At 44.6% G+C, this 26612-nt stretch overlaps 1 protein-coding gene across 1 annotated transcript in view; it reads left to right on the forward strand.

Annotated features, from left to right (window-relative positions):
• Window positions 1-26612, forward strand: part of Wdfy2 (WD repeat and FYVE domain containing 2) — a 163290-nt gene that overhangs the window by 117848 nt on the left and 18830 nt on the right. The window contains exons 5-7 of the mRNA XM_042284997.2: window positions 4548-4698; window positions 13064-13176; window positions 22691-22817. Coding sequence (XP_042140931.1) covers window positions 4548-4698; window positions 13064-13176; window positions 22691-22817 — 391 coding nt within the window. The remainder of the gene's footprint in view (window positions 1-4547; window positions 4699-13063; window positions 13177-22690; window positions 22818-26612) is intronic.

Here is a 26612-nt window from a genome sequence, read left to right on the forward strand (position 1 = left end):
GGAAGGTCCAAGAATGTAGTAGATGTTCAGTCCATGATGTTTGATGTCTCAACTGGTCTTCAGTGTGACAGAATCCTAGAGAAGTAGGCTGTAGTGGCCGTAAGGAATGGACTGGCCAGCAAGAAAGAGCAAGCAGGCCAAGAGCGAAAGCTCCCTTCTTCATTCCCTTTAGACTCCTAGACCAGATGATTCTGCTGGTTCTATTTTATGAAACATTAAGGAAGAAAATATGTAAAACTACAGGAACTCTTTTGGAAATTGAGGAATGAAGACTTCCCAACCCATTGTAGGAAATCAGTATTTCCTGATAATAATGCGCTACAAATCAATATGAGAAAACTAGGATGCCGTTCTCCGTACAGTGTAGATGTAACCAACCGTCTTATTAAATAAGAAACACAGAAACAATGTAAAAGAGAAAGCCGAGAGGTCAGAGCTCAGAGCTAAAATCTCACCCTTCCTCCTGCTGTTCCAGCTTCGCGAAAAGAGACCTACCTCCTGTCGGTTCGTTTTTTTAAAGTATGTTGTTCTGCCTTCTCATTGGTTGTAAACCCAAACACATGACTGCCTCGTCACTGTCTGAATGTACAGCCCCCTAGGTCTTAAAGGCATGTCTCCAATGCTGACTATATCCCTGAACACACAGAGATCTTATGGGATTAAAGGCGTGTGCCACCACCGCCACACTCTTGCTATGGCTCTAATAGCTCTGACCCTGAACACACAGATATCTATGGGATTCAAGGCGTGTGCCACCACCGCCCGGCTCTTGCTATGGCTCTAATAGCTCTGACCCCCGGACAACTTTATTTATTAACATACAATCAAAATAATATTTCAGTACAATTAGATTACCACCACAGTACAGAATGCTACAAACCTAAATTTCACCAAATCCAGAATACATTAGGGTCAGGTGAGATTTATCTCAGGAATGTAGTGTTGGATTCACATTAAAAACTAAAAGGTGGCTGGGCAGTGGTGGCGCATGCCTTTAATCCCAGCACGTGGGAGGCAGAAGCAGTAGGATTTCTTGAGTTTGAGGCCCGTCTGATCTACATAGAAAGTTCCAAGACAGTCACAGCTAGATAAAGACCTTGTCTCAACAAACAAATAAAACGAAACCACAAAAACTCAGTGCTGTGTTCCCCAAATAAGAGAAGTAACGCTCAGACAAATAGTTGTGTGCCCATGGTCATGGCATTGTAATCACAGGAAGCCCGGGATGAAAGCCACTAGGTGTGCATCATGAATGGAATGGAATGATAGAGTGAATATATATATATATGAAGGCATATCACAGAACCTTCAGAAGGACGTAACTTCAGCACACTCCAGCATAGTGAATGCCCATCACAAAAGAACATGTTATGTCCACATACATGTGGTATTCACTACATCAAATCTGTAGAGACAGAAAATGGAATGGTAATTACCCTGAGCTGGGGAGGAAGGGACTTATGTGAAAAGATGTACAAGTTCTAGAGAGGTGATGACTATCATATATTAATTTGAATGTTCTTAATTCTACAGAATGTATATTTGAAAGTGGTTAAAATGGTAAATTATATGTCACATTTTCTATAAAAAAAAATTAGAGAGATTTTATGTATAAATTGCTTGATGAAATACCTGAAGCATAGTTCAATATGTCATTAATTATTAATTCCTTTGGAAAAATTGCTCCATTCTTGATGGCACATACCTAGGGCAGGAGAACTGTGAGTTCAAGGCCAGTCTGGGTAATATAAGGAAAACCTATCTAAAAGAATAAAACAAAAATCAAATAAACCAGTTTTGAAAGCAGTATGGATAAACTAGAGTTGCTGATGACATAGCCTTTTGAAAAATATTCCATCACATTTTTACTCATCCCTGTATAGCTAGTATTGAAAAAATATATTCACACAGAATGTATAAACAGATTCTTAGAAACATTGTTTACAATAGCCAAGAAAGGGAAATAATCCTGATCTCTTATTAGTGGATGAATGGGTGTGTGTGTGTGTGTGTGTGTGTGTGTGTGTGTGTGTTTGTGTTTGTATAAGAGAATGGAGTGGTAATAATACATGATGTAACATGTGAACTTAAAAACATGCTAAGTGGAAGAAGCCAGACACAGAAGGCCACATCATATGAATAACATTTATATGAAATGTCAAGAATAGGAGATTCAATAGAGACAGAAAGTATATTGACCAAAGTTAGGGGAAGGGAGAATTGAATTGTTCTGGGGTGAGGAAATACTCTGGAAGTAAATGGTGGCAATGATCATGTAACATGAAGATGTTATCAGCCAATGAATTCTTGATCTCTAAAAAGGTCAGAAGTGTAGTGAGTTTTATCTCAATAAATTCATTTTTAAAAATCAACCAATGATACCTGATATCACTACCAAAGATTTTAATTCCTTTGGATCTTACAAAAAAGGACAAGTTTAGAGAATATGTAATCTCCCCTAAAACTTAGTAGTCCAAATGCACCCATCCATAAATGAGTTACACAGCATGACCAAGCGAGAGTTATTACAGCTCTGCAGAGCTGTTCAACCAAAAATCAACATAGCCGTCACATCAACAAGCCAAAGAAGAAAAATTCTCTCATAAGTCAGTGCAAAAAGGGGTAGGGATGTAGTTCAGTAGTAGCTTTCCTGGCATGCACAGGGCTCTTCTCCATCCCCAACACCACCACCAGGGTCGGAAAAGGCACCACAGGTAAAGCATGATCACAACTCAGAAACCAGCACTTCAGGGTGAGGAATGCCTGCAGCTCCTGTGGGCTCCATGGTGAGAAAGCACGTTCCCCTGATAAGACGAGCGTCCCTCTCCCCCTGGTTCCTAGTCACGAAGCCAGACATCAAGCCCAGGCTTTCCTGTGAGTTTCTAAAGTGTAATGATAAGTGTCTGCCTTCAAAGAGTTTTCTTCTGAGTAAGAGAATTCCTTCTCCTTGGACTGTTGTGTTTTGAGTTTTGAGATTTTGTTTTGTTTTGTTTTCCCATTAACAACCAGACATTAAGAGAACTGACTGCCATAGAAACCAAGGTTTGCTTTGCTGGTGTGTGTGTGTGTGTGTGTGTGTGTGTGTGTGAGAGAGAGAGAGAGAGAGAGAGAGAGAGAGAGAGAGAGAGAGAGAGAGAGAGAGAGAGAGAGAGAGATCCCACTCTCAGTCTCCGCAGTGACTAAAAGAATGTGTTGAATGTGTTAAACACCCTGAAATTGGCAGATGGTTTTCCACAGTGAGGCTGCAGACAGCCACCCACACTGTCTAACGCTGCTCAGTAATCAAGGTGGAAAATCTCCACCTCACCATACTCAAGAGTATACTCCTGGCCCACCAGACCACTGCCTGGAGCACAGTGTGTCTTGTTCATCCTGTTACCCTGTGTTCGTTGCCTGGCATCACATAGTAAGAAGGCAAAACTCTTGCTGCCTGAGTTTATTAACTGAGAAGTCACAGGCCCTTAACCAATCCACTCAGCAGCTTCCCTGCACCTCAGTTTGCCCAGGTGAGCGACAGAGAGAAAGCTAAAGGGTATGAGCAGTCTCTCCTTTCTCTGAAGTTGTGTGATGCAAAAATTCTTCTAGTAGGGTTGCCCTTGTATGTGAGTAACCATAGGAACTCTCCCCCTTCCCTCATGTGTACTTGCTTCTGCATAGCAGGTGTTTCAGTCTTACCTTAGTTACTTTTTCTATTGCAGTGGTAAAACACTATGACCAAGTCAACTTATAAAAGAAAGCATTTATTTGGACTTGTAGTTCCAGAGGGAAAGTCCGTAATGGCAAAGTAGAGACATGGAGGCAGGACCAGCTTGAGAGATCATGTCTTGATCCACAGGCAGGAAGCAGAGAGATTCCACACTGGGAATGGCATGTGTCTTTGGAAACATCAAAGCCCATCCCCAGTGACACAAGTCCTCCAACAAGGCCACACCTCTAAATCCTTCCCAAACAGTCCCACCAACTGAAGACCAAGCATTCAAATATATGAGACTATTGCGGGGTGGGGTGGAGATTCTCCTTCAAACATCCACCATTCCTGTTTTGTAATTATTCTGCAAGCTTTTCTGACAGGAAACTGTCAGAAATTTTGTTATGAGTTTAAAAATCAGATTTCAACAACAACAACAACAACAAAGAACAATATATCTTTCCTTTGAGTATAAAGTGACCACAGTGACTATGTTGCAAATATTATTCCTACTGTGCCTTGTGGTCACACTGATCCAGTAGCCCAAGTATGCTTGGCTAGGCCTTGGGGTAGGGAGCTCTCCAAGGCAGTAATTCTTGGATGGACATAAGCAAGGGTGCAAAGAGATAGATGATTTAAAAAAAAAAAAAAAAACAGAACAAAAACAATAACAACAACAACAACAACAACAAAAAGAGTGTCCAAGGAGTGCTGTTGTTCTGTCCCAGCCCTGATGGCTTTGTCCTTCGCCCTCTTCTGGGGTAGGGAGATGGATGTAATGGTGGGCTACATTTTTCCATTTCCCTCAGGATGCTTCCTTATTGGTCATTTTCTCATCTCTTGATTTTTTTTTTTTCAGCACATCAGAGCAGAGTGACGATGGTCCTGTTTGTTCTGGAACTGGAGTGGGTGCTGAGCACAGGGCAAGACAAGCAGTTCGCCTGGCACTGCTCTGAGAGTGGACAGCGCCTGGGATGTTACCGCACCAGTGCTGTGGCCTCGGGCCTGCAGTATCCTTTGCTGGACAAATCCCTTCCTCTTTGGTGCATGAACATTTGGTATATAGGTTTTGTTTCCTAGTTTTGATTTATGTTTTTTCCTGTGTGAAAAGATGCTCAGAGACCTTCTTAAGGTACAAGTTATTGGGGGTGTCCGTGTGAATGGAGCGGAGTGAGGCGACACCTTTCAAGCGACAGGCTTGCTGACTGCTGTGACATAGTTCTGACACCGCGACAGGACACGGTGTGATCCTCCGCGGTCAGGACTGCAGTCCCTGAGCATACAATCATCAACAAAACACATTTGGTTTAATGGACCAGTCATTTCCCTTACAGGAAATCCCCCCTAACATTATAAATACCACATTGGTGCTTAGAGAGTGGGCCATGAGTTTCCTGTTCATACAGACAGATCTGGGGGGCCAGTGGGATGCCTTAGCAGGTCAAAGTGTTTGCTGCACAATTTGGAACCTGAGTTCAGTCCCAAGAATTCATGCTGGAAGGAAACACCTGGCTGCTGGAAGTTGTCCTCTCATGTCCACGTGCACACTGTGCTACACACTAGTAACAAGAAATTAAATTTTAAGTATTTCTTGGCAGGCTGCCATGCCAAGGACCAGTGAGCTAGCTGTCTCTAGGTGGTATCCTGCAAACTTTGTTCCAGGCACGAAACTTTCTCAGAATCCATAGTGTGATCTTGTCTCCCAAGTTGCAGCCTATTTACTTGTGGTGAGGACCAAAGAATACTAAAGAAGCCTCACTTGCTGCCCAGGTTCTGACAAGCCTAGCATCGATTGGTGTGTGACATGTTTCTCCTACATCAAGGAGGAAAGTTCTCTTGTATAAAAAAGTGGACTCCTCCAGTTTCTGACAAGTGAGGCAGAACATGGAAACCAACACCATCCACAGAAGCAGGAACAGTAGGGCCTGCTTTTGAGTTTGATCTCTGTATTTATAAAGTGTCCCGTCAGTTGTTAATATGATAGTATGCCACAATTTCCTTGCACCTGTGTGGCAGCGGGTTTGTTTATGAGTACGCAGAGGCCAATGCTGCTGTTAATGTCTCACTAGAAGAGCAAGATGAAGGGATCCAAGTGACCACAGTGAGGGTTGTAAAGGTGGAGAGGGACCAGGACCAGAGACAAAGTCAACAAGAAAGGGGAGCTTGTTCTTTACAGGGAAGCACCACATGTATGTCCAGGAAACATCCTCAGGCTTCACATGATCCAGCTGAAGCCTAGAGGGTGCCACGCTGCCAGTGAGTAAGAATGGGACTGCTCTTCCTGAGGTATTCTGCCATGGACTTCTGCTTTTTATCCCCTTTACTGTTGGGTACCAGAACTAATGGCATCCTGTGACTTGTACATCAGTATCACTGACCAGAGTAATGGTGCATCTTTCATTTATCAAACCAGGCAGTGTGAGCAAAGACACACATATGCCCTCAAGAAGATAACTTTTCAAACTATCTGAAAATGTAAAACAAAAATTACAATTAAACGTGCCTTGACCATATTAAGATTATAACCACTAGTTCCAAAAGGCACCTTCATTTTTTGACTATTTTCCAAGCAGAGAATCATGTTACTTGTTATCAGAAACCCATGTGTACATCTGAGTGAGCATGTTGATATATTGTGCACCTCAATAAACTTATCTGGGGGTCAGAGAACAGAATAGCCATACTATTAAACATAGAGGTTAGGCAGTGGTGTGGATCTCTGTGAGTTCAAAGCCACACTGGAAATAGCCAGGCATGGTGACACATGCCTTTAATCCCAGGAAGTGATAGCAGAAAGGTATATAAGGCATGAGGACCAGGAACTAAGCCTGGTTAAGTTTTTAGGCTTCGAGCAGCAGTTTAGCTGAGAAGTCCATTGGATGAGGACTCAGAGGCTTCCAGTTTGAGGAAATGAGATCAGCTGAAGAATTGGCAAGATCAGCTGTGGCTAGTCCTGTTTTTCTGATCTTTCAGCATTCACCCCAATACCTGGCTCTGGGTTTGTTTTTACTAATAAGACCTTCTAACAATTCGTGCTACAAGTGTGTGTGTGTGTGTGTGTGTGTGTGTGTGTGTGTGTGTGTGTGTGTGTGTGTCTGTGTGTGTCTGTGTGTGTCTGTGTCTGTGTGTCTGGACAGCCTCTTCCAGTAGATGCATGCCCCACCAAATTCATCTTAACGGCTCTTGTTTTCAAGCTATGATACCAACCCTTACCCCTGATCTTTAGTGCTAAACACTGATGGCTTGACAGTCCTGTGCTTTGCCAAGGGAGGTGGACTAAGCCAAGAAGTGTGTGGTTCTTCTAAAGCCAGAGCCTCCACCCCCAGCCACTCCCTGGAACCGCCTAGTGAATAGGCAGATCGTTAGGCAGATGACTGCACTCTTAGGGTCCTTCCTGCACCTGTTTTCTTGCCTTCCGCCTGCCGCTGTCCACTCTTAAGAGAGTCGTGTGTGTGTGTGTGTGTGTGTGTGTGTGTGTGTGTGTGTGTGTGTGTGTGTAACAAAGGGATGGAAGATCTCAGGAAGCAACATCAATGAGGACAGGGAAGTCATTCCCACTGACTTTACAGAGGACAGCTGCTGGTACAGGAGAGGTCTCCACAGATGGCTGACACAATACTGTCCTGTCTCCACCTGTCATTTATCCAAGTTAACAAGTGACAGACATCTCAGACCACATTCGAATGTCCTCTTCCTCCAGGCCTCTCAGTAGAGAATAGTGGTGACAATAACTGAAACTCAAGCCAAGAAACCAAGGAGACAAAGAGACTAACCAGTTTACTTGTAGAGCTATGAGTTCCCAAGCAGTATGAAAGTGTTCGATTATTTTGCTGTATACATGAAATGTCCGATCATGGTAACAGCGGTATGCAGAAGGAGAGGAAGAGGAAGAAGGTGTGAGCCCAGCCTTCCCTCAGAACTCGGAGTGCTCCTGCACTCACTGTACCAGGCACCAGTAAAACTATATGCTCAGTTCCTATGGAGCAGCAAGGACTTAGAGGCCCAGAAAGGCCAAGGGATTGATTTATTTGTTCAGAGTCCTGGCACAGCAGGATGCTAGAACTTGGGAACTAAGATTTCCCAGCTGTCCTCTGCACATCCGCCCAGTCCAGGGTGAGCTCTTTCCTGAAGGTCCCAAGGCAGGGCAGAGGAAGTGGGAGTATTTTCCTTGGGCTGTACTTGCTAGTTTTTAGTTCAAGAGATATCTTACCCACCTTCCCCTCTCAGTATCTTACCATTTGACCATATTTTAACCTTTTTTTTTTTAATGTTTCCACAAAATGATTCAAGACTTTTTATGCTTTAGCTTTTTCTTCAAGAGCATTGGAGGTATTTCTAAAATGTCACCCTGTGTAGTGAGATGTTACCCTACAAGTGTCATCGCATAGGTATATTTCCAGTCAGGTCAAGAGCTCTGAAAAGCTGATAAGATTAGCTTTCTCTCTCTCTTTCTCTTTCTCTCTCTCTCTCTCTCTCTCTCTCTCTCTCTCTCTCTCTCTCTCTCTCTCTCTCTCTCTGTTAAAGATTTATTTCTTTAGTATGTATACAGTGTTCTGTCTGCATGTTTGCCTGCATGCCAGAAGAGGGCATCAGATCTCATTATAGATGGTTGTGAGCCACCATGTGGGTGCTGGGAATTGAACTCAGGACCACTGGAAGAACAGCCAGTGCTCTTAACCTCTGAGCTATCCATCTCTCCAGCCCCAAGATTATCTTAGTCTCTTAATGGAACACTTAATGTCAATATTGAGCACTCCAGCATCCAGTTGTACTACTGTTTTATTTAAACTCCTTTCTAAGTCCCTGTTGGAACCATGGTTTTGTTTGGGTTTTTGTTTTTGATATTGTTGTTTGTTTTTTACTTTTTGACATAGGATTTTTCTCTGTAGCCCTGGCTGTCCTGAACCTTGCTCTCTGGCTGACCTCAAACTCAGATATCCACCTGCCTCTGCCTCCCAAGTGCTGGGATTAAAGGTGTGTACCACCACTGCCCCTAGAAAAAAATATTTTAATGACACTTATCCATAACTCACATCCACTGTTGATACTTCTGTCCCTTTTTGCCACAGTATTCTGAAGCAAATTCTAGACCTTAATGTCATTTTATCTCAACGTATTTCATTATGAACCTCTAAAACTAAATATTTATTCATAATCATGAAGATATAGTTATGTCTGGAAATTAAAACTGCTTCATACTTCTAAATCCTCTATTCTCAGCATATAATGCTTGTTTTGCAAGTCACTTTTTGTAAGAATTGTTTGAAATTGGATGTAGACACACTGCACCTTGTCCAGACATTGTCACGTGTTCCGGTTCCTCCTCTGGAGCAGTTCCCACTGTCTCTGGAAGTTTCTGAACTTGCTCTCTAGACAGTCCTCATTCGACACTGACCCCCCCCCCCACTTCCACTGACATCACGTATTTTGTTCATCTCCCTGCTCCCTCCATTCTGTGTACGTTTGTCCTTCCTCATGGAGATGGTTCTGAGTCCTTCACCCTGCTGCCCGCCCGTCAGGAGCCCGGGGAACTGAGTCGTCATCCTCCATTCAGTCTGAACACAGTTCCTGACTCTGGGGACTGTCCAGTGACTTTAGTGAATGGGATTCTTGCTTCTTCTGTCCCAGGAACAGTCAGTGACTTGGGTCAGTTAGCTCCTAACGCCCTGGCAGCATTTCTGTTACCAGTTCTGTCCAATGGCCAAGCTTTAGCTGAGTCATTTTCTAATCCTCTTGTTTCCCCCACGTGTGCTGGTTGGAAGTATTTGAAAATGGAAGACTTCCTTACCATCCAGTGCCACCTGTCTACTCTTGGATGACATGTTATAAAAAACAGGTGTCTTCATTCTTATCATTTTAATTTTCGTTTTGTGCTCTGGTGTTTGTTTGAGACAGGTCTTCATACATAGCCCAGGCTGTTCAGGAACTCACTGTATAGTTGAGCCTGGCCCAAATCTCCATCCTCCTGTCTCAGCCTCCTGAGTATTTGGGGGCTACAGGCCTATACCACCACACCTGACCAATTCCTTTTCCTTAGCTGCTAATGTAGGTAGAGGGTTCATATACTGCAGAGCAGATTTTTCCTTTTTTTTTTTGTACTGTTAGGAACTCTTAGGGTTTTTTGTTGTTGTTTAGGTTTTTTAAAGTAATGTATTTAGCATATTTTAATAAATGTCATTTTAAATATTAAAACTGTCCCATCTTTGGCTAGTAGGAGTCATATACTGGAGTGTGTGTGTGTGTGTGTGTGTGTGTGTGTGTGTGTGTGTATGTGTGTGTATGCGTGTGCGTGCGTGCGTGCGTGTATCTATGTCTATGTGTATTGCTGATGGCTAAACCCAGGGTTTCACAAATGATAGACAAGCAGTGCCATTGAGCTACATTCCTGACTCTCTCCATGTCACTTCATAGTTTTTATTTTCCTAGGATATTTTATTGCAGCTTTAGATTCATAGAAAAAAATTAAATATTGAGATTTCTGGTATTCCCCATTTGTTACAATTAATAAACCTATATTATTAGCATGTGCAACTTGTATCGACTTGGTGGACTTTAAAAGCACCATGGAAACAAATATGTAATCATGTGTTATGTGACATCATTCATGGTGAGATGTGAGCAATTGTCTCTTCGATCCAGGTAGGGAGCAAAAGATAGACCAAAGTGAGGATATCTCCAGAGTTCAACTTGGTGAATCAGTGAGTTTTCTTGGGCCAGGGATTATTTACAGGAGCAGAAATTACTCAAAGACAGCTGCGTACCAAAAATCCATTCCAGCCAGATGACGTCTCCTGAAAGTTGGAAACCTGGAGCACACTGCGCAGCCTGCGGGCAGCTCAGCAGGTCAGAGGCTGTCTCAGGCAGCTCAGGACGAGCCTCTTTCTTCCGGGTGGCTCACTGGTCGCTGCTTCTTATAGGTGGCTTAGCTAGTTCCCGTTTCTCCTGGGGCAGTTCAGAGGTCTGGACGTCTTTTAGGACACAATTGTGTCCATCGTGTTATCATGCAGCTGGTCTGGAAGTGTCGTTCAGAAGTCCTCTCAGCTTCTGTATGCTAGGGGAGAGAGGGACTGGGTGAATCTGGTCTTCCAGATTCTTCCAGGATCTCCACTTCCCAAGACTTTAAACATTTAAACATCCCAAAGGGATGGAATGTTTCACCTTCTTTACAGCATCTCTGTTGTAAGGAATTTTCCTGCAATGTGGAAGGTCTTCTCAGATTTCAGAACGGTTACACAGCAGCATACCTGTGAAGGATTCTAGAGTAGGTTAATTGCCATGAAAAGACACACCCTAAATTCCAGTGGGCTGCACCCCCCCCCCCCCAACACACACATCCACTGAATGAAAAGGAGAATGTGAGCTGTGCACGTCATAGCTGTCTGCTTACTGACTGCATGCAGTGTGGCCAGCTGCCTCCTGCCCCTGTCCTTGTGGACTGTATCCCCTGGACCTGGGGTCACAGTAAAGCCTTCCTACGTTGCTTTTGTCAGATACTTTGTTACAAATGAGGTGGACAAATAGCTAATGTGTGTCATTATCACCCAGAATCCCTAGTTTTCTTCAGGGTTCCCGTTTGCTGTTGTACAGTGTGTGGAGTGTGGATCTGCACAAAGGTGGCCACCACTGTGTTGTCCTACAGAGTAGTTTCACGGCCCTAAAATTCCTTTAGTGTTCTGCGACACCGAAGGGACTGTGTTCTTACGCTGGGAGCCCCCTCCTTTTGTTTCCTGTTGCTGTGGTGAAGGACTCTGTCAAAAGCAGGTCAGGGCAGAAGGGTTATCTTAGCTCTCCCAGTTCAGTTCACTGCTGTCGAGGCCCGCCTGTGTATCTCTGCAAGTCTCCTTTCATAGATAAGTGTCTCAGGGACTTGGGCTGGTAAGAATTCCCATCATTAACCAGTAAGAGTGGCCTACTGTGCTGGAACCACACAAATGAGAGGGCTTATGCCAAATGGCTGCTTTCTTTCTGAAGTCTGCAGTCCTGGAGAAATGGTTCATCAGTGAAGAGTGCTTTGCCGTTCATCCATGTGGTCTGAGTTCAGATCTCAATACCAGCTGCCAAGGGGAGGACTCAGAGATGCTTGTAACTGCAGCTCCAAGGGATCTGATGACTTACGGTGGTCTCCACAGGTGCACGTGTGTGTGTGTGTGTGTGTGTGTGTGTGTGTGTGTGTGTGTGTGATACACACACTGAAATAATGAAAAATACATAGTATTAGAAGATAAAAACCCTCCAAAATGAAAACAAAATCAAGTGGATGAATGCTAGGTTTCTGTGTGTCTTGAGTATCTGATTGTAGACTCCTATCATAGACCATTTGTCTCTGTCAGTACTCACACTTTAAAGAAATTTTATAAGCCAGACATTTAGCAGGTGCTGCCTCTAACGAGAGCAGTCACCATATAAAAGGCAGGAATTTTTCACTCAGTAGCTCAGCAGCCCTCCTGGGCAGACTACATGCTGTGACCAAGTCACAGCATCTCATCTGTACATTCCTCGCAAATTTATCACATCAATAAGGGGAAAGACTGATCAAAATAAAGTATATGAAAATAATAATAAAAATTTTAAAAAATCAGAACAACAACCACAAATCTAGATGAAATGTCTCACCTTCATTTACAGATCATGAAAAGTATGGTGAGAGTCCACCTCAGCCACATACAGCACACAGAGTTACGGGGGAGAGATGCAGTCTGCATGCCTGAATCAGGAAAGGTGCACGCCTCACTCACCAGACTGCCCTCAGGCATGTACAGCTGAAGATGGCTGAGCAGTGGCTGGTCCGGCTGCTACAGGGCTGCAGCACAGAGCTCCTGCCATGTGCCCAGCACTGAGGAGTTCACAGTCAGCTGCACCTAGGGCCGAGCAGCAGGAGGCAGCCCTGACATTACAGCAGCTGCAGGTGGGAACATGGAGGCCTTGAAACTTCAAGGTGCTGAGAAGGTGTTTTCATTAAAGCATGTTTTAACACCTCTCTCAAAAAAACAAAACAAAAAACCTTTATAGTATGTTTTAATATCTGGTAGCATTGGTCTCCTATTGCATGTTATTTTTATTTTCAAAGTATTACCGTATCTTCTTGCTTATTTATTTTTCTGTATAGACTTTGGAAAGAACATACAGAGCTCCAGAGAATGTTGATGTTTTTATTGGGGTTATATTAAATGTATAAATTAATATGATAAGTCATGTTGCGTCTGTCTAGCAATATTGTACATCCTTCATTATCTTGAGTCCCCTTTCATGTCTTCCAGGACCTGTCTTCAAGTTCTGCTAGCATGGCACTGCATATTCCTGGTTAAACTAATGTAGAGTGTTCTGCTTTTACTCTCATAAATCCCTGCTTTATACTCCTTAATGATTACATGATAGATTTGATGTTGAAACCCGTCATGTGTTTATTGGTGATCACTCGGGCCAAGTCACCATCCTCAAACTGGAACAAGAAAACTGCACACTGCTCACATCCTTCAGAGGGCACACAGGTAAGATCTGAGAAAGGCTGCCATCAGCTCAGCTTAGTCTGGTCCTTACATGTTTGAAGGTGGCCGAGAACAGCCTGGGCTTGGGTTAAACCACAGATGATACAGGTGTGTTAGTTGATTGTGAAATGCTTCAGTAAGAGACAACACCAAGACAGTCTTCCCCACAATTCAAACAGAAGAGAAACCATTTCACATTGCTGTGGAGAAAGCCAGTGCTGGCATGTGTTGAAGGGGTGCTTGCGACCATGTGGCAACAGTTCAAACCCCAGGAGACTGCTAGGACACTTGTCCTTTTCACACTTGAAGTAAGAAGACAGTGTGCAAGAACGATTCCCCCATCCCAGACAGAGGAAAAGGAAAGCCAGACTACATGAAAGGGGACAGATTGGTCTTTCCTAGTGGGCCTCAAGTGTATAACCCCTTACAGCACTGGTGTGCTCAGGATTATCTACATAAGATAAAAAATAATCATCCGTAATTCTGGAAAGGCCTGAATTGATGGCAGTAATGGTTACAGGCTTACAGGCTTTTTTTTTTTTTTTTTTTTTTAAAGCATTGGCTCCAGAAAATGTTGATTTGGGGGGAAATGTGCCACTGCCTGGTTTATGGTTGCTAGTGGGCTTTGGTGTAGTTTTTTTTTTTTTTTTTCAGTTTTTTTGTAAATAACTCATGCTTTAGTGTAAAGATAATACTCCATCTGGATGTCATAGAAAAATGAAAATAGATGGGAAAGGATGTTTAATTGAATAGTGTCCATTTAGTCCTAAGGGATTTGCAGGAGGTGGGGCAGTAAGGGGGCCAGAGAGATGCTCAGCAGTTTAGAGTGCTTGCTGCTCTTGCAGAGGCCTCGAGTTCAGTTCCCAGCACCCACATTGGGTGTCTCCCAGCTGCCCTTAACTCCAGCTCCAGGGATCTGACCTGTGTGTCTAGACTCCAGTAGCTCCTTCCACTGCTTCCCAGTGTACCATGTCTTCAGCTGATAGCATCCCTCCTTCTTGGTGATCTGGAGTGTTAAGATTCAGGCCGACTGTCTACCTTTTTTGCTTTTGAGAACCAGGAGCCCCATCTACAAGTCACTCTTGAGATTTAGAGCATCGATGCCGTTGCAAGGGCGTGATTGCCAGCTGGGTGCAGAGTTGCCTACTTTTCCCTCCGCCTGTGCTCAGTACTCCTCCTACCAGTCTCATGACCACCCTCCCCTTTTCTTCCCATCCCCCTCTAGCCACCTTCTTAAAAAGCTGCCATAGCTTTTCAGTGGTTTATTTCTTGCCTATTCTGTCCTCTGCTAGAAACTGAAACAGACTTGTCTTTTGTTTCTTCTCTCTTCTGTATGGGAGCAGCCTTCCTGTGGGCCCAGGCTGATTCTCAGGATCCTCGAACCAACATGGACTCCCTTTGGACAACAGTTCTTCTCCAGTTATTGTTCCACCTAAGTTTCTTCCTTCTCTGTTGAGGAAACAATGGAAGCCTCTCAATCCGTACCCTCCTGTAGCCGTTCCCGTTACTGTTCCAATTCTGTCCTTAAGTTACAAGACTTGCAGCTACTATCTTAACCGTCTTGTTTGGTGGACATTGTGCTATCATCACCATCCATCACAGAACACTTCATCTTGTGAAGCTGCAACCCTCCACCCTTAGATGGCAGCCCCTCCCCATCACCCCTGGTTCTTTCTGTGAAAGTGACTACTCCTAGTGTGTCACGGAAGTGGGATCATTTAGTACTTCTCCACTTGCAAAGGGCTTGTTTGCATGCAGGCTGTAGCAGCTCGTTCTTACAAGAATGCCATTCCCTGGCTGCTCCCAGGCCTTCGCCTCTAGTTCCCTTCCAGCCTGGAGGCAAACATCTGGTTTGTCTCTGTTATCTCATTTGAATTGCTCTCCCTGAGGTGGCCCCTGGTCTTCTGGGATGTGTTGAAGACCGTGTTGTGTTTAACATTTGGCAGCGTTTTCCATGGCGACTGTCCCTCCCTGCTGTTGCTGCCTCCTTTCATATCTGTGACCGAGCCTCTCCCACCTTCCTTCTGCCTCTGGCTGGTCTCAGAATCTGCACATCTGCCTTGGGTCCTCCTCTCCTGACCCTTTGCTCCATGGTATGGATCTCAATGGATTCTCTCAGTCAAAAAGAAAAGCCCAGTTGTTCTCAGATTCCTCAGAGCCCAGTGAGAGCCAAGCTGTGCTGTAATGGTGCCTGCCTGGTAACAGAGGCCTGGGAAAGAAGCACCAGGGACTTCCAGAAGTCGCGCACAGGCAGCTCACTTGGGGGGGCCGGGGGGGGGGGGTTGATGGGGGAGGGAGCATTCAGGGAAGCTGTTGCTTGACCTGAAATCCTAGGGAATGAGTGAGTGTTGATTCTTAGCGAGCACCCAGAGGATGTCTGGGAGAATGCCAGCACAGAGAGCACAGATCTCCAAGAGCCTCTCTGAGCACTGCCACGGCTGCTCACCCCTCCGAGGCTGCACGTCTCTGTCTGAAGCGGGAGTGGAGGCAGTTGTGGCAAGTAGCCAGAAAGAAAGGCACAGTCACTTCAGATCCCTAAGGCTCACCCTCCCGACTTACTTTGGCATCCTTGAGAAACCGTGAATGAGTTTGAAGCCAAGAAACAGAGGTATCCGATTCCCTGGAGCTGGAGTTGCAACATTCTGGTCTTCTGTAAAAGCAGCATGCACTCCTAACTGCAAAGCCATCTCCCCAACTCCAGAAACTGTCTCTTAAAATGGGGTGCTGATGGGGGGGCAGGGAGGAATGGGTAGATACAGGATAAAGTATAGGAAGTTGAAGATCATCTCAGTGGGGGCTAGAGTGTAGCTCAGTGGTAGAGTACTTACTAGTACTAGTGAGGCCTGGGTTTGCTGGGGGTGGGGGTGGGCAGGGAGTTGTAGGGAGAGTGTGCCTGCTGACTAACCAGATTGGAATAGGCAGAGTGGCCTCTTGACTCTTTAGAAGTCAGTCAGGGGTCCCCTGAGTTCTTTGTTGTTATCACCAAGTCAGCAGGTGTGAGAAACTGTTTCTGCCCTCCGTGTTGTTGGCTGGATGTGGACAGGAGTTTTGTGTTTTCTGCATGCTTGCTGTAATGTAAAGTGTTACTTAGGTATTGGGTCTTAATCATTCCCATAGTTTAAAGCGTTCTCATCTCATTTTTATGATGCAGCGTCTTTGAGGCAGACGGCATGGCTCAGGAAGGTTCTAGCTCACATGAGGGCAAAGGTAGTCAGTCATTGAGATGGAGAATGCGGAGAGGAGCCTCATCAGCTGGCTGCAGCACAGTTTGCTCAGCTACACTGAACACACAGTTCACAGTGTTAAGCTCTTCCTATGTAGGAGGCCTCTTCTGTGCCTCAGGCAGTCCAAGTCTTGGAAAGGGGTTTTTATAAGGACCAAACAAAGACCAAAGCCAGATCCATTAGAGGAGGGAGGTGTCTCATCAGTTGAGACCTGACTCACACATAGAGGTCTTCAATGTTTGTGCATGGGTCCATGGTCCTTCTCCCCATCATTCTCTTTTCTTTCTCGGGGAGACATGGCCATTGGTCTCATTGTTCTCTTTCATGGGGAGGCAAGGCTACTGGTCCCATTGTTTTATCATGGGGAGCCCTGGCATTGGTCCTGTTGTTCTCCTTCATAGGGAGCTGTGGCATCTGCCCCATCATCCTCTCTTACGGTGTAGAAAGTCATACAGAAATGTGGAGCAGTGATGGAACCTGCCAAGAGCTGCAGTTTCTCATCAGTGGAGATTTAGGAAACTAATTCTGTGTTCTTAGCTCCCTCTGCTGGATTTCTTTCTGGAACTAAATGTCAAGTACCATGATTCTTTTCTGAAGTAATTTCTTCATATACATTTCTACTAAAAAGCTCTAAATTGAGCTAAACAAATCAGGAAAACCTATTTTGACCACTGTAAGTTAATAGCATCAGTAACATCTTTATTTGTATGATTTTTGTTTTATATGGTAAGGTCTTGCCGTGTAGCTCAGACTGGTCTCAAATTCTTAGCGATGTTCCTGCCTCAACCTCCCAAGTATGCTGGAATTACTAGTGTGAGTAATGTACCATGCCCAGTCCAAGAATTGTTTGAATTAACATGAACATATGAGAAACAGGAGGGTCTGAATGTAATCTGTCAAAGTCATCTGATTCACAAATAATTAAACACCACCTTATTCATTCACTGTTTAGGAGAACCAAAAGGAATAGTGTGGCTGTTACAAAAGCAACAGAGAAAACCAAGGAAGTCCTGTGCACATTTGCATCTTCAAACAATTACATTGAGAACTTTACCTTGTTAAATGGACACTTACACCCAGATCTCTCTGTGAGGACTGACTCAGTGTGTGGAGACTGCCCCTGAGTTGATCAGCATTGGCTTGTTCTCCGTGTGAATGGTGCCAGTGGGGGGGGGGGGGGGTCAGTAAAGCAAATGTAGTCCTTGCCTCCACTCACCTACAGTGTAGCATGCAAACACATCAGACCGATAATTGCAGGTAATTCTTCAAGATGCTCTGTAGGCAGAAGTGCTGTGAAGCCCTGATGGGCTGCTTGGAAGCAGTAAGAGAGCCTCTTTTGTGCAGCTGGAGAGATGGCTCAGCAGTTAAGAGCATTGGCTGCTCTTCCAGGGACCCAGGTTCAATTCCCAGCACCCATTTGGCATCTCACAGCCATCAGTAACTCCACTTCCAGCAGATCCAGTGCCCTCTTCTAGCCTTTGCAGGCACCAGGCCTGCACATGATGTTTATGCAGACAAAACACCCACACATAAAATGAATAAATAAGTTATGCAGGGGAAAAAAGAGAAAGGGGAGAGCTCACAGAGGGAGCTCACAAGTCCTCATCACTTAGACCTGGAGTAGTGACTTTGGTGACGTTTTATGTAAGAAGCACAATGGTCTGGGCAGGCCCTCTGTTAGCCAGTTATTAGCCTGCCCAATTTACTGTGGCGAGTGTGATGCCAGATTCTGAGAAAGTTCTTCATCACACTAGGGCAGACCCAGCAGTTTCTAACTCCAGTTCAGTTTTGCAAGGCTTTTGTACATGTCTCAAAAAAATTAATTAATTTAAAAATAGTTCACTAAGCATTTTGGTAACAAGTATTAAATTTCTAAAAACATTTAGACTCTGACCCAGTTCCACATTTGATATTCTTGTCTGTGTGAAATAAAAAAATGTGGAACAAGGGGGTGGAGTCACACAGCTACCCAGCAGGCTAAGGCAAGGGAATCACTTAGCCAGCTAGAGGCCAGCATGAGCAACCAAGTCCTTGTTGTTCAAAAATAATAGTAAAGAGAGGCCAGAGAGATGTCTCTGCAGCGGTTAGCAGTGCTTGCTGCTCGTGTAGAGGACTGGAGTTGATTCCCAGTGCCCATGTTAGGAGGCTGACGCCCACAACCATCTGTGATTCCACCTCAGGGACTCTGACTCCTCCTTGTGGCCTCCACAGAAACCCGCATGAATATACACATAGATACTCATGCACATCAGTTTTCAAAGCTGAAAATAATAGTGAAAGAAATGTGAATAGTTTTTATTGAAATGCTTATCTCTGCAAATTTATAATATTCAGTTGAAAGTTGAGGAATCTAGTAAGTAAAAGTAACTCAGGATGCATACATGTTGTAGGATATTACCCCACCAGTAACAATTACATTCATAAAATATATACAGCATAGATTTTACATTTCCACTCTTGTGCTGGTTTTGGGTTTGTTTTGCACTGTGGGCCTTGTGCATACAGGGCAGGGGCTCTACCACTGATTGCATCCCTGGCCATTTCATCCAATTTTCAGTGTACAGTAGTTCAAGGGAATATTTCTGTAATGACCTAACTTTATAACAGCCCATCATCCATTAAGTCTCTGAGTTGATGGATCTTTTCCAACCATGGTTTTTCACAGTGCCCACAGTTATTTAAATTTGATGTGCTTCTTTAAAAAAATCGAACTATCCATTTTACATGTTTTATAGAGAAAGTCACATCTGCCACCTTGCTTTATCTGTTTCCCTGATTGAGAAACAAATGGCTTCACTTCAGATTCCCAAGCATCCCATGATGAAAAGGTCAGCTAGGTGAAGGCGTCACATCAGCAACACTGCTTACCCAGGAAAGAGGTGTCTCAGCCCAGCTTCATCTGCTAGGAGGAAGGCCAAGGGCATTCATTCCTCCTCCTCATCACACAACTGCTGGCTCATCTGCCTATGCAGACTGGGTATCTGCCAAAAGCCAGGCAGAGGTGCCGATGAACGAGCCACAGCTCTGGCCTCCAGAACCTCTTGTCTATGAAGTGACAGCCACTCTGGGGGAAGAGGTCTGTGAGTAACGAGGGCAGTAGTGGGGTCGCCTCTCAAAACATGGGATTTAGGTAAGGTTTGGCATGAGGTGGAGAAAAAAGGTTTCAAATGTTCGTTCATCTGCCCCTCGTTCTGCCCTGGTGCTGTGCTTGGCTGCTGTTGGGGGAAGGTGGAGTGTGGTAAGGGTGAGGGCCGGGTTAACCACACATTGCTAGGGGAAGTGAGGTTCATTGTGAACAGGAGTGTGTGCAAGCAAAATGCAATGCAGAGAGCGGAAGAGGCTGGTTAGCAAATCCACAGCAGTGGGAGCGAGGGGGCCCCTGTGATCTTAAGAGTCTGCTGGGACAGTTAGGAGAGAAACTTCCCTAAAAGTCTCCAAGGTATAAGACTTTATTAAAGCAAATTGATCATTTTTGAAATGTCAGGTTCCAATAAATAAATATAAGCTACTTAATATCCTCAGAATATTTTTCAATAATATTAAAAAATTAGTGTCTCTGACGTTCCTTGGTATTTGCTGGCTGTGTGTTCATTTTATATAGAAAATTTGTTTCTACTCTTCAGTATTCAAAGAATTTGATTTATAAAAGGATTGCTGGAGAAAGAACTCTGTCATAATATTGGGTGGCTATACACTACAGCACCTGAAGCTTAGGCAGTAGTTCTCAATACTTCCTAATACTGCGACCCTTTAATACAGTTTCTCATGTTGTGCTGACCCCCAACCATAAGATTATTTCATTGCTGCTTCAGAACTGTAATTTTGCTACTATTATAAACTGTAAGGTAAATATCTGTGTTTTCCAATGGTCTTAGGCAATCCCTATGAAAGGGTCAGTTGACCCACAGGTTGAGAACAGCTGGCTTAGTCCTATGTGATTGGTCCAGTCAGTTCTCATCCAGTAGGTAGTGAGTAGTGGTAGTGATCAGAGTAGTACCACCTTCCTCACTTCGTAGGGGAGTGTTGTTTTGGTTTCCTCTCTGCTGCCCTATAAAACATTCTAACTTATGGGAGGAAAGTGTTTATTTGGCTTATGCTTCCAGATCACAGTCCATCATTGAGGGACGTCAGGGCAGGAACCCAGGCATAAATCTGAAGCAGAAACTGGATAACACTGCTTGCTGGCTTGCTCACTGGCTCGTGACCAGCCAGCTGTTGTATACTTCTCAGCACCACCTGCCTAGAGATGGTGTCACTCACCATGGGCTAGATCCCCTGCGTTAACAAACAAGAGAATCCTCCACAGGCATGCCCATAGGCAGTTCAGTCCAGACAGTCTTCAGTTGAGACATCTCCTCTCAGCTGACTCTGGACTCTGTCAAATTGACAATTAAAGCTAAGTAGAACAAGGATACTAGCACTTAGGAAATAATTGATTTATACAGGATTTGTAAACTCAAGTTCCCAAAGAAACAATTTCTGCCTCTAATGTTGTCCCTGATTATACCTAATATCCAAATATAAAAACATATCACAATATTCTGAAATAAAGACATGCAAATAACCAGCAGTTATAAGGGAAAATGTTCAATGTCACTAATCACCGGAGAAATCAAAACCACAGGGTAGTGTCCTCTCTCTGCAGGTAAAATGATATGCTTGCTAGTTTTATGTCAGCGTCACAAAAACTAGAGCCATTTTGAAAGAGAAGCCCTCAGTTGAGAAAATGCCCACACCAGACTGGCCTGTGGGCAAGCCGGGGTGCATTTTCTTGATGGATGACTGATGTGAGAGGTACCAGCCCATCGTGAGCAATGCCTCCCTGGGCTGGTGGCCTTGTGTGCTTTAAGAAAGTGGACTGACTGAGCCAGCCATGAGGAGCAAGCCAGTAAGCAGCACTCCTCCAAGGTTTCTGCTTCAGGTTCTGTTTCCAGGTCCCTGCCTTGCTTGAGTTCCTGCCCTGACTTCCCTCAGTGATGGACTGAGGACAGAGGAAGATGGTAGAAACCCTCCCCTTCCCATGTTGCTGTAGGTCCTGGTCCTGGTGCTGTGTCACAGCAGTTGAAACCCTAGCTAAGACAAGAGGTATCGATAAACAGTAGCAAGTGGAGCAAAGCGTGGGGGAGGGTACTGCACACTGGTGGGAGAGTTGTAAATTATTTCAGCCTTTATAGAAGGTATTGTGGAGGGTCTTCAGAATAAGTTTGATAAAACCAAACTTCTAGGCATGGTGGTACATGCCTGTCATCCTAGAATGCAGGAGACAAAGCCAGGAGGTTCATCAAAAGATCGAGGCCAGGCTAGGCTACACAATAACACCCTGTCTAAAAAACAAATGAACAACGAATAAAATCGCACATGATCTACCTACTAAGGTTATAGTCCCAGAAAATGGAGTCGGTATCCCCGAGATAGCTGCCCCCCTTGTGGAATTCCTGACATAACTAAGGGATGGGGACAGACAACCTAATGTATTATGAATGGATAAAGAAAACGTTATATGCCTATATGATTGAATACTATCATGCCATAAAATGGATGAAATTTGTCAACCAGATTGGATGGGTTAGAGGACATTATGTTAAATGAAATAAGCCAGACACAGAAAGAAGTACCACAAGATATCACATGGAATTTTAAGAAGTTGGCCTCATAGAAGTAGTGGATAGGTCAGTGGCCCCCAGTTGGTCAGTGTATACCAAATTGTAGTTAGAAAGAGTAAACTCTGATGTTTTGTTCCACAGAAAACAGAATGGTATTGTATATCTCAAAGTAGCTGGGAAGGATTTTGAATACTCCCACTGATGAATGTTTGATGAGATGAATATGCTAATTACTCCTTTAGTTTGCTTGTTATATGATGTATACCTAAATTAAAACATCACATTGAACCCCACAAATATGTATAGTTATTATGTGTCAAGAAAGGAAGAGATCTAATTGAGCATTTTAATTCCCATTTTCTTCTCATTCGTTATTGTCAGGATGAGGAGTAGGTAGTAGCTAAGAAAATGTAGTTAATACTTCCAAATAATGCAATATTTCCCTTAGAATTACCAGTGAATTGCCCTCTGTTGTTTATAGTAGTTGATTTTATGCTGTATTACAATAGATGTGCTGTTTTCAGGCCGAGTTTTTTATTTTTGGAGCAGTTTTTCTTTTCTGGAGCTTACTTACCCACTCATTTAACAGACACTTAATCCAGGGACTGTGTGGGTCCTGATTGCGTCAAGACCCCCTTCCGTGGTGAGGCTGCTGTTCTGTGACTAACCCTGGCGTGTCTGTTCCCTTAGGAGGGGTGACAGCGCTCTGCTGGGACCCAGTGCAGCGCGTGCTGTTCTCAGGGAGTTCCGATCACTCCGTCATCATGTGGGACATCGGTGGGAGAAAAGGGACAGCCATCGAGCTCCAAGGACACAAGTAAGGCTGCTGCGGCGGCGGGTCTTCCATAAAAATCTCCCAGCAGGCTCCTGGATGAGGTGGACAAAGGCACAGGGCAGGCTGCTGCGGGACCTTTGCTCCAGAAGGTGCATGTCAGGGACACCGTATCAGCCAATTTGACTTGTGTGTACAAAGGCTGCCTCTAGCCACTGAGGGCCCAAGCGTGCTTCTGAATGCACACAGTGAAATAACAGCTGTAAATCAATTCAGAGCAAAAATTAAAGCCATAAAGAATATAAGTGAATGTTGAGAGTGAGACAAAACATTGTGAAATACGAGTTGGAAGCCTGTGAAGTCTCTGTACAGTGCAGGCTTCTGGGTAGCTTGAGGAGGGCAGAATTGATATCCTTCCATACTTAGTACCTCGCCCAATACTTTAGTCCAGTTTGCCCTGGTTCCTGTGTGGTTGGGTTAGACCGGTAGCTAATCTGTCCTCTGCTGACCAGCAGGCACTAGCTAGACACTACAACTGTGAGGTGAACTTTGGCCAGCCTGTGGCAGCTGATGAGCTCTGGCGATGTCTTGTTTCTTTTCTGCCTAGACTCAAGACTGCCTTTTTCTTCTTCCTCTCTTAATGATTCCTGGTTGTAGCTTGATTTTTCCGCCTAGGCCACAGTCAGGACAAATCTTTGTCACCCGCCAGTCCCACAGCCGCTCAGACCCAACCAAATAAACACAGACACTTATATTGCTTGCAAACTGTATGGCCGTGGCAGGCCTCTTGCCAACTGTCCTTATCTTGCTAACTGTGCTTTTATCTTAAATTGATCCATTTCCATACATCTATACCTTGCCATGTGGCTGGTGGCTTACTGGCGTCTTCACATGCTGCTGGTCATGGCAGCGGCTGCAGTGTCTCTGGTCATGGCGGCGGCTGCAGCCTCTCTGGTCATTGCGGCGGCTGCAGCGTCTCCTTCTGCCTTTCTGTCCTTTTATCCTGCCTAGCCACGGCCGATCAGGTTTTATTTATTAACCAATCAGAGCAACTTGACATACAGACCATCCCCCAGCACAGCCAAGTGCAGACCATCTCAAACACCTGCACTCAGGCCCATGGTCCTAATCATCCTCTATACGGACCTGCTGGGTAACGCCACAAAGAACCTGAGAATGGGCTCCCACAGGACATACAGAACATCCCACAGCACTTCCCCTTTCTTTTTTTTTAAAAAGGAAGGTTTTAACTTTTACACATCTCCAAAGTCAGCTTGGTATATTTGGGAATTTGGGCGTAGCTTCTCTTAACTACTTCCTGCTGGAGGGGGGCGCTGTATCTTATGGGGATGCAAAGAAAATTTTAGGATCATGGAGTAGTCCGTGAGACCGTATCGTCTGAGCCAGTTGCCTTGAAACGATTCTGGATGTTGGATCATCTGGGCCATGGTGTCATCGGAGACCTTTCAGGTGGTCTTGGCTGGTCAAACCTGATGTATCTCAATCTGGAACAAATCCATAGGCTCTGGATTTCTGTAGAGACAAAAGCAGAGTCTCCTTTCCAAAGTAACACATCCTTATATCCAAATTTTAAAGTCAAGATATCTTTAATATATACATATTGGTTTAACTCAACATCTTTTACGATCAAATGTTTTTCTGCAGTTAAAAATCCCAAAGACAATATAATCCAAACTCTCTGTGTGATATCCATCTTTACATGGCTTATTTTTTATATTACTTTATCCAAGCAGCGTGTAGCCCAGAAACCTCTTTTTTTGTTTTGTACTAGCAAAGGCTAAATCCGCCACGCAGCTTAATGTTCCATTTGCAGAGGCCTCATTCCCACCATACTGCAGGTCAAGCACACATGCCAGGAACCCGCCAGTAACTCAAACCGGCGGCTGCCGCTCATTTGAGAGAGAGAATTAGGAACTGTGGGGCGTTTACCGACGTCACCGTTCCTGGAGAACTTACCGACGTCACCGCTCCGTGTGTTGAGTTCTGAATCCTCTTTACCACCACGCAAGGATTCTTCTCAGATCACACTTTATTGGAGCGCCTCTTGGTTAAGGGACTTTGTCTTTAGTTTTTTTTTTTTTTTTTTCATAACACCGGCCTTTATCCCTGTTCATTTGTCCTTTTTCTTTAGTCCCTTTTTTTTTTCCTTCCCTTTTTTTCTTTAGCCCTTTTTTTCTTTAGCCCCACGTTCGGGCGCCAAATGTAGCTTGATTTTTCCGCCTAGGCCACAGTCAGGACAAATCTTTGTCACCCGCCAGTCCCACAGCCGCTCAGACCCAACCAAATAAACACAGACACTTATATTGCTTGCAAACTGTATGGCCGTGGCAGGCCTCTTGCCAACTGTCCTTATCTTGCTAACTGTGCTTTTATCTTAAATTGATCCATTTCCATACATCTATACCTTGCCATGTGGCTGGTGGCTTACTGGCGTCTTCACATGCTGCTGGTCATGGCAGCGGCTGCAGTGTCTCTGGTCATGGCGGCGGCTGCAGCCTCTCTGGTCATTGCGGCGGCTGCAGCGTCTCCTTCTGCCTTTCTGTCCTTTTATCCTGCCTAGCCACGGCCGATCAGGTTTTATTTATTAACCAATCAGAGCAACTTGACATATAGACCATCCCCCAGCACAGCCAAGTGCAGACCATCTCAAACACCTGCACTCAGGCCCATGGTCCTAATCATCCTCTATACGGACCTGCTGGGTAACGCCACAAAGAACCTGAGAATGGGCTCCCACAGGACATACAGAACATCCCACAGCACCTGGTTTTCCTTCCTTGCCCCAGGGATGCCGTTGACTTTAGGGACTGGGCAAACTGGCATGGGTCTGTCCAGTCAGGATATCAAGAGAGTGCCACACGTCTTTTGTGTTACACTTTTCACCACCTCCTGCAGCAGCTAAACATTGTTCCTGGAAGGTCGTAATGGGGCTGCCAAAATCCCAGGCATAGTCCCTCCACTGTGCCTTTCTGACGTGTCCCTGTGTTAAACACACAATGCCGCACAGGTTTGTGTCCTATGTAGCCAAAGTGTAAATCTGGGCTGTACCCTCTGGGTCTGTACACTCACTGATGGAATCACCCGACACACCTGTTTTCAAAAGCCTGTCTCCGTCATTAAGACAAACTTTATAAAGGTCTTGTCAAAACAGAGAAAGTGACTGTTGACATTGAAGAGTTTTCATATCCAAAGGAAGAAAGCTTAGAAAATACATTCCCGTAATGTTACCTGCATTTCAGGCATCTTGGAGTTTTTAGTCCCCGTGGCAAGTGGAATGCAGTCGTGTTCCAGGCTAGCTCTGTGCAGAACGAGGCTCCAGTTTGGGAGGCAGTTCCGATTCCTAAGTGTCAGCTGTTAGTTTCACACATACTGCAGACACATAACCTGGAGGTGTGTTGTGCCATGCCCACCATATCTTATACGGCAATGCCACCTTTTGAGTTGTTTTTTGAGACAGGGTTTTGCCATGTACCTCTGACTGGCATGGTATTCACTATGTAACCCAGACTGTCCTCAAACTCATGAGTGCTCAGGTTACAGTATGTGCTACCACACCTACTGGTACCTTTTGCTTAGATCTTTACTTATTCTTAGGATAATACCTATTGTTTCCTGACCAGCCTTATGACTGTATTTTTGCTAGTAGTGTTTTCTTAGACCTAAAACTTCCGGGAGAGTTCATGTACTCTGATTTCAAGCAGTGGAGAGCTTGTGTTGCCTTATATGTTGGGACCCACGACAGACTTGAGCAGGAGGGTTCGTGAGGCCAATCACAGCCAGGATTCTTGGGTACACACAACTCATGTTCTTCCCCTTTCC

The sequence above is a fragment of the Peromyscus maniculatus genome, chromosome 9 (assembly GCF_049852395.1).
Source record: "Peromyscus maniculatus bairdii isolate BWxNUB_F1_BW_parent chromosome 9, HU_Pman_BW_mat_3.1, whole genome shotgun sequence".
Classification (NCBI taxonomy): domain Eukaryota; kingdom Metazoa; phylum Chordata; class Mammalia; order Rodentia; family Cricetidae; genus Peromyscus; species Peromyscus maniculatus.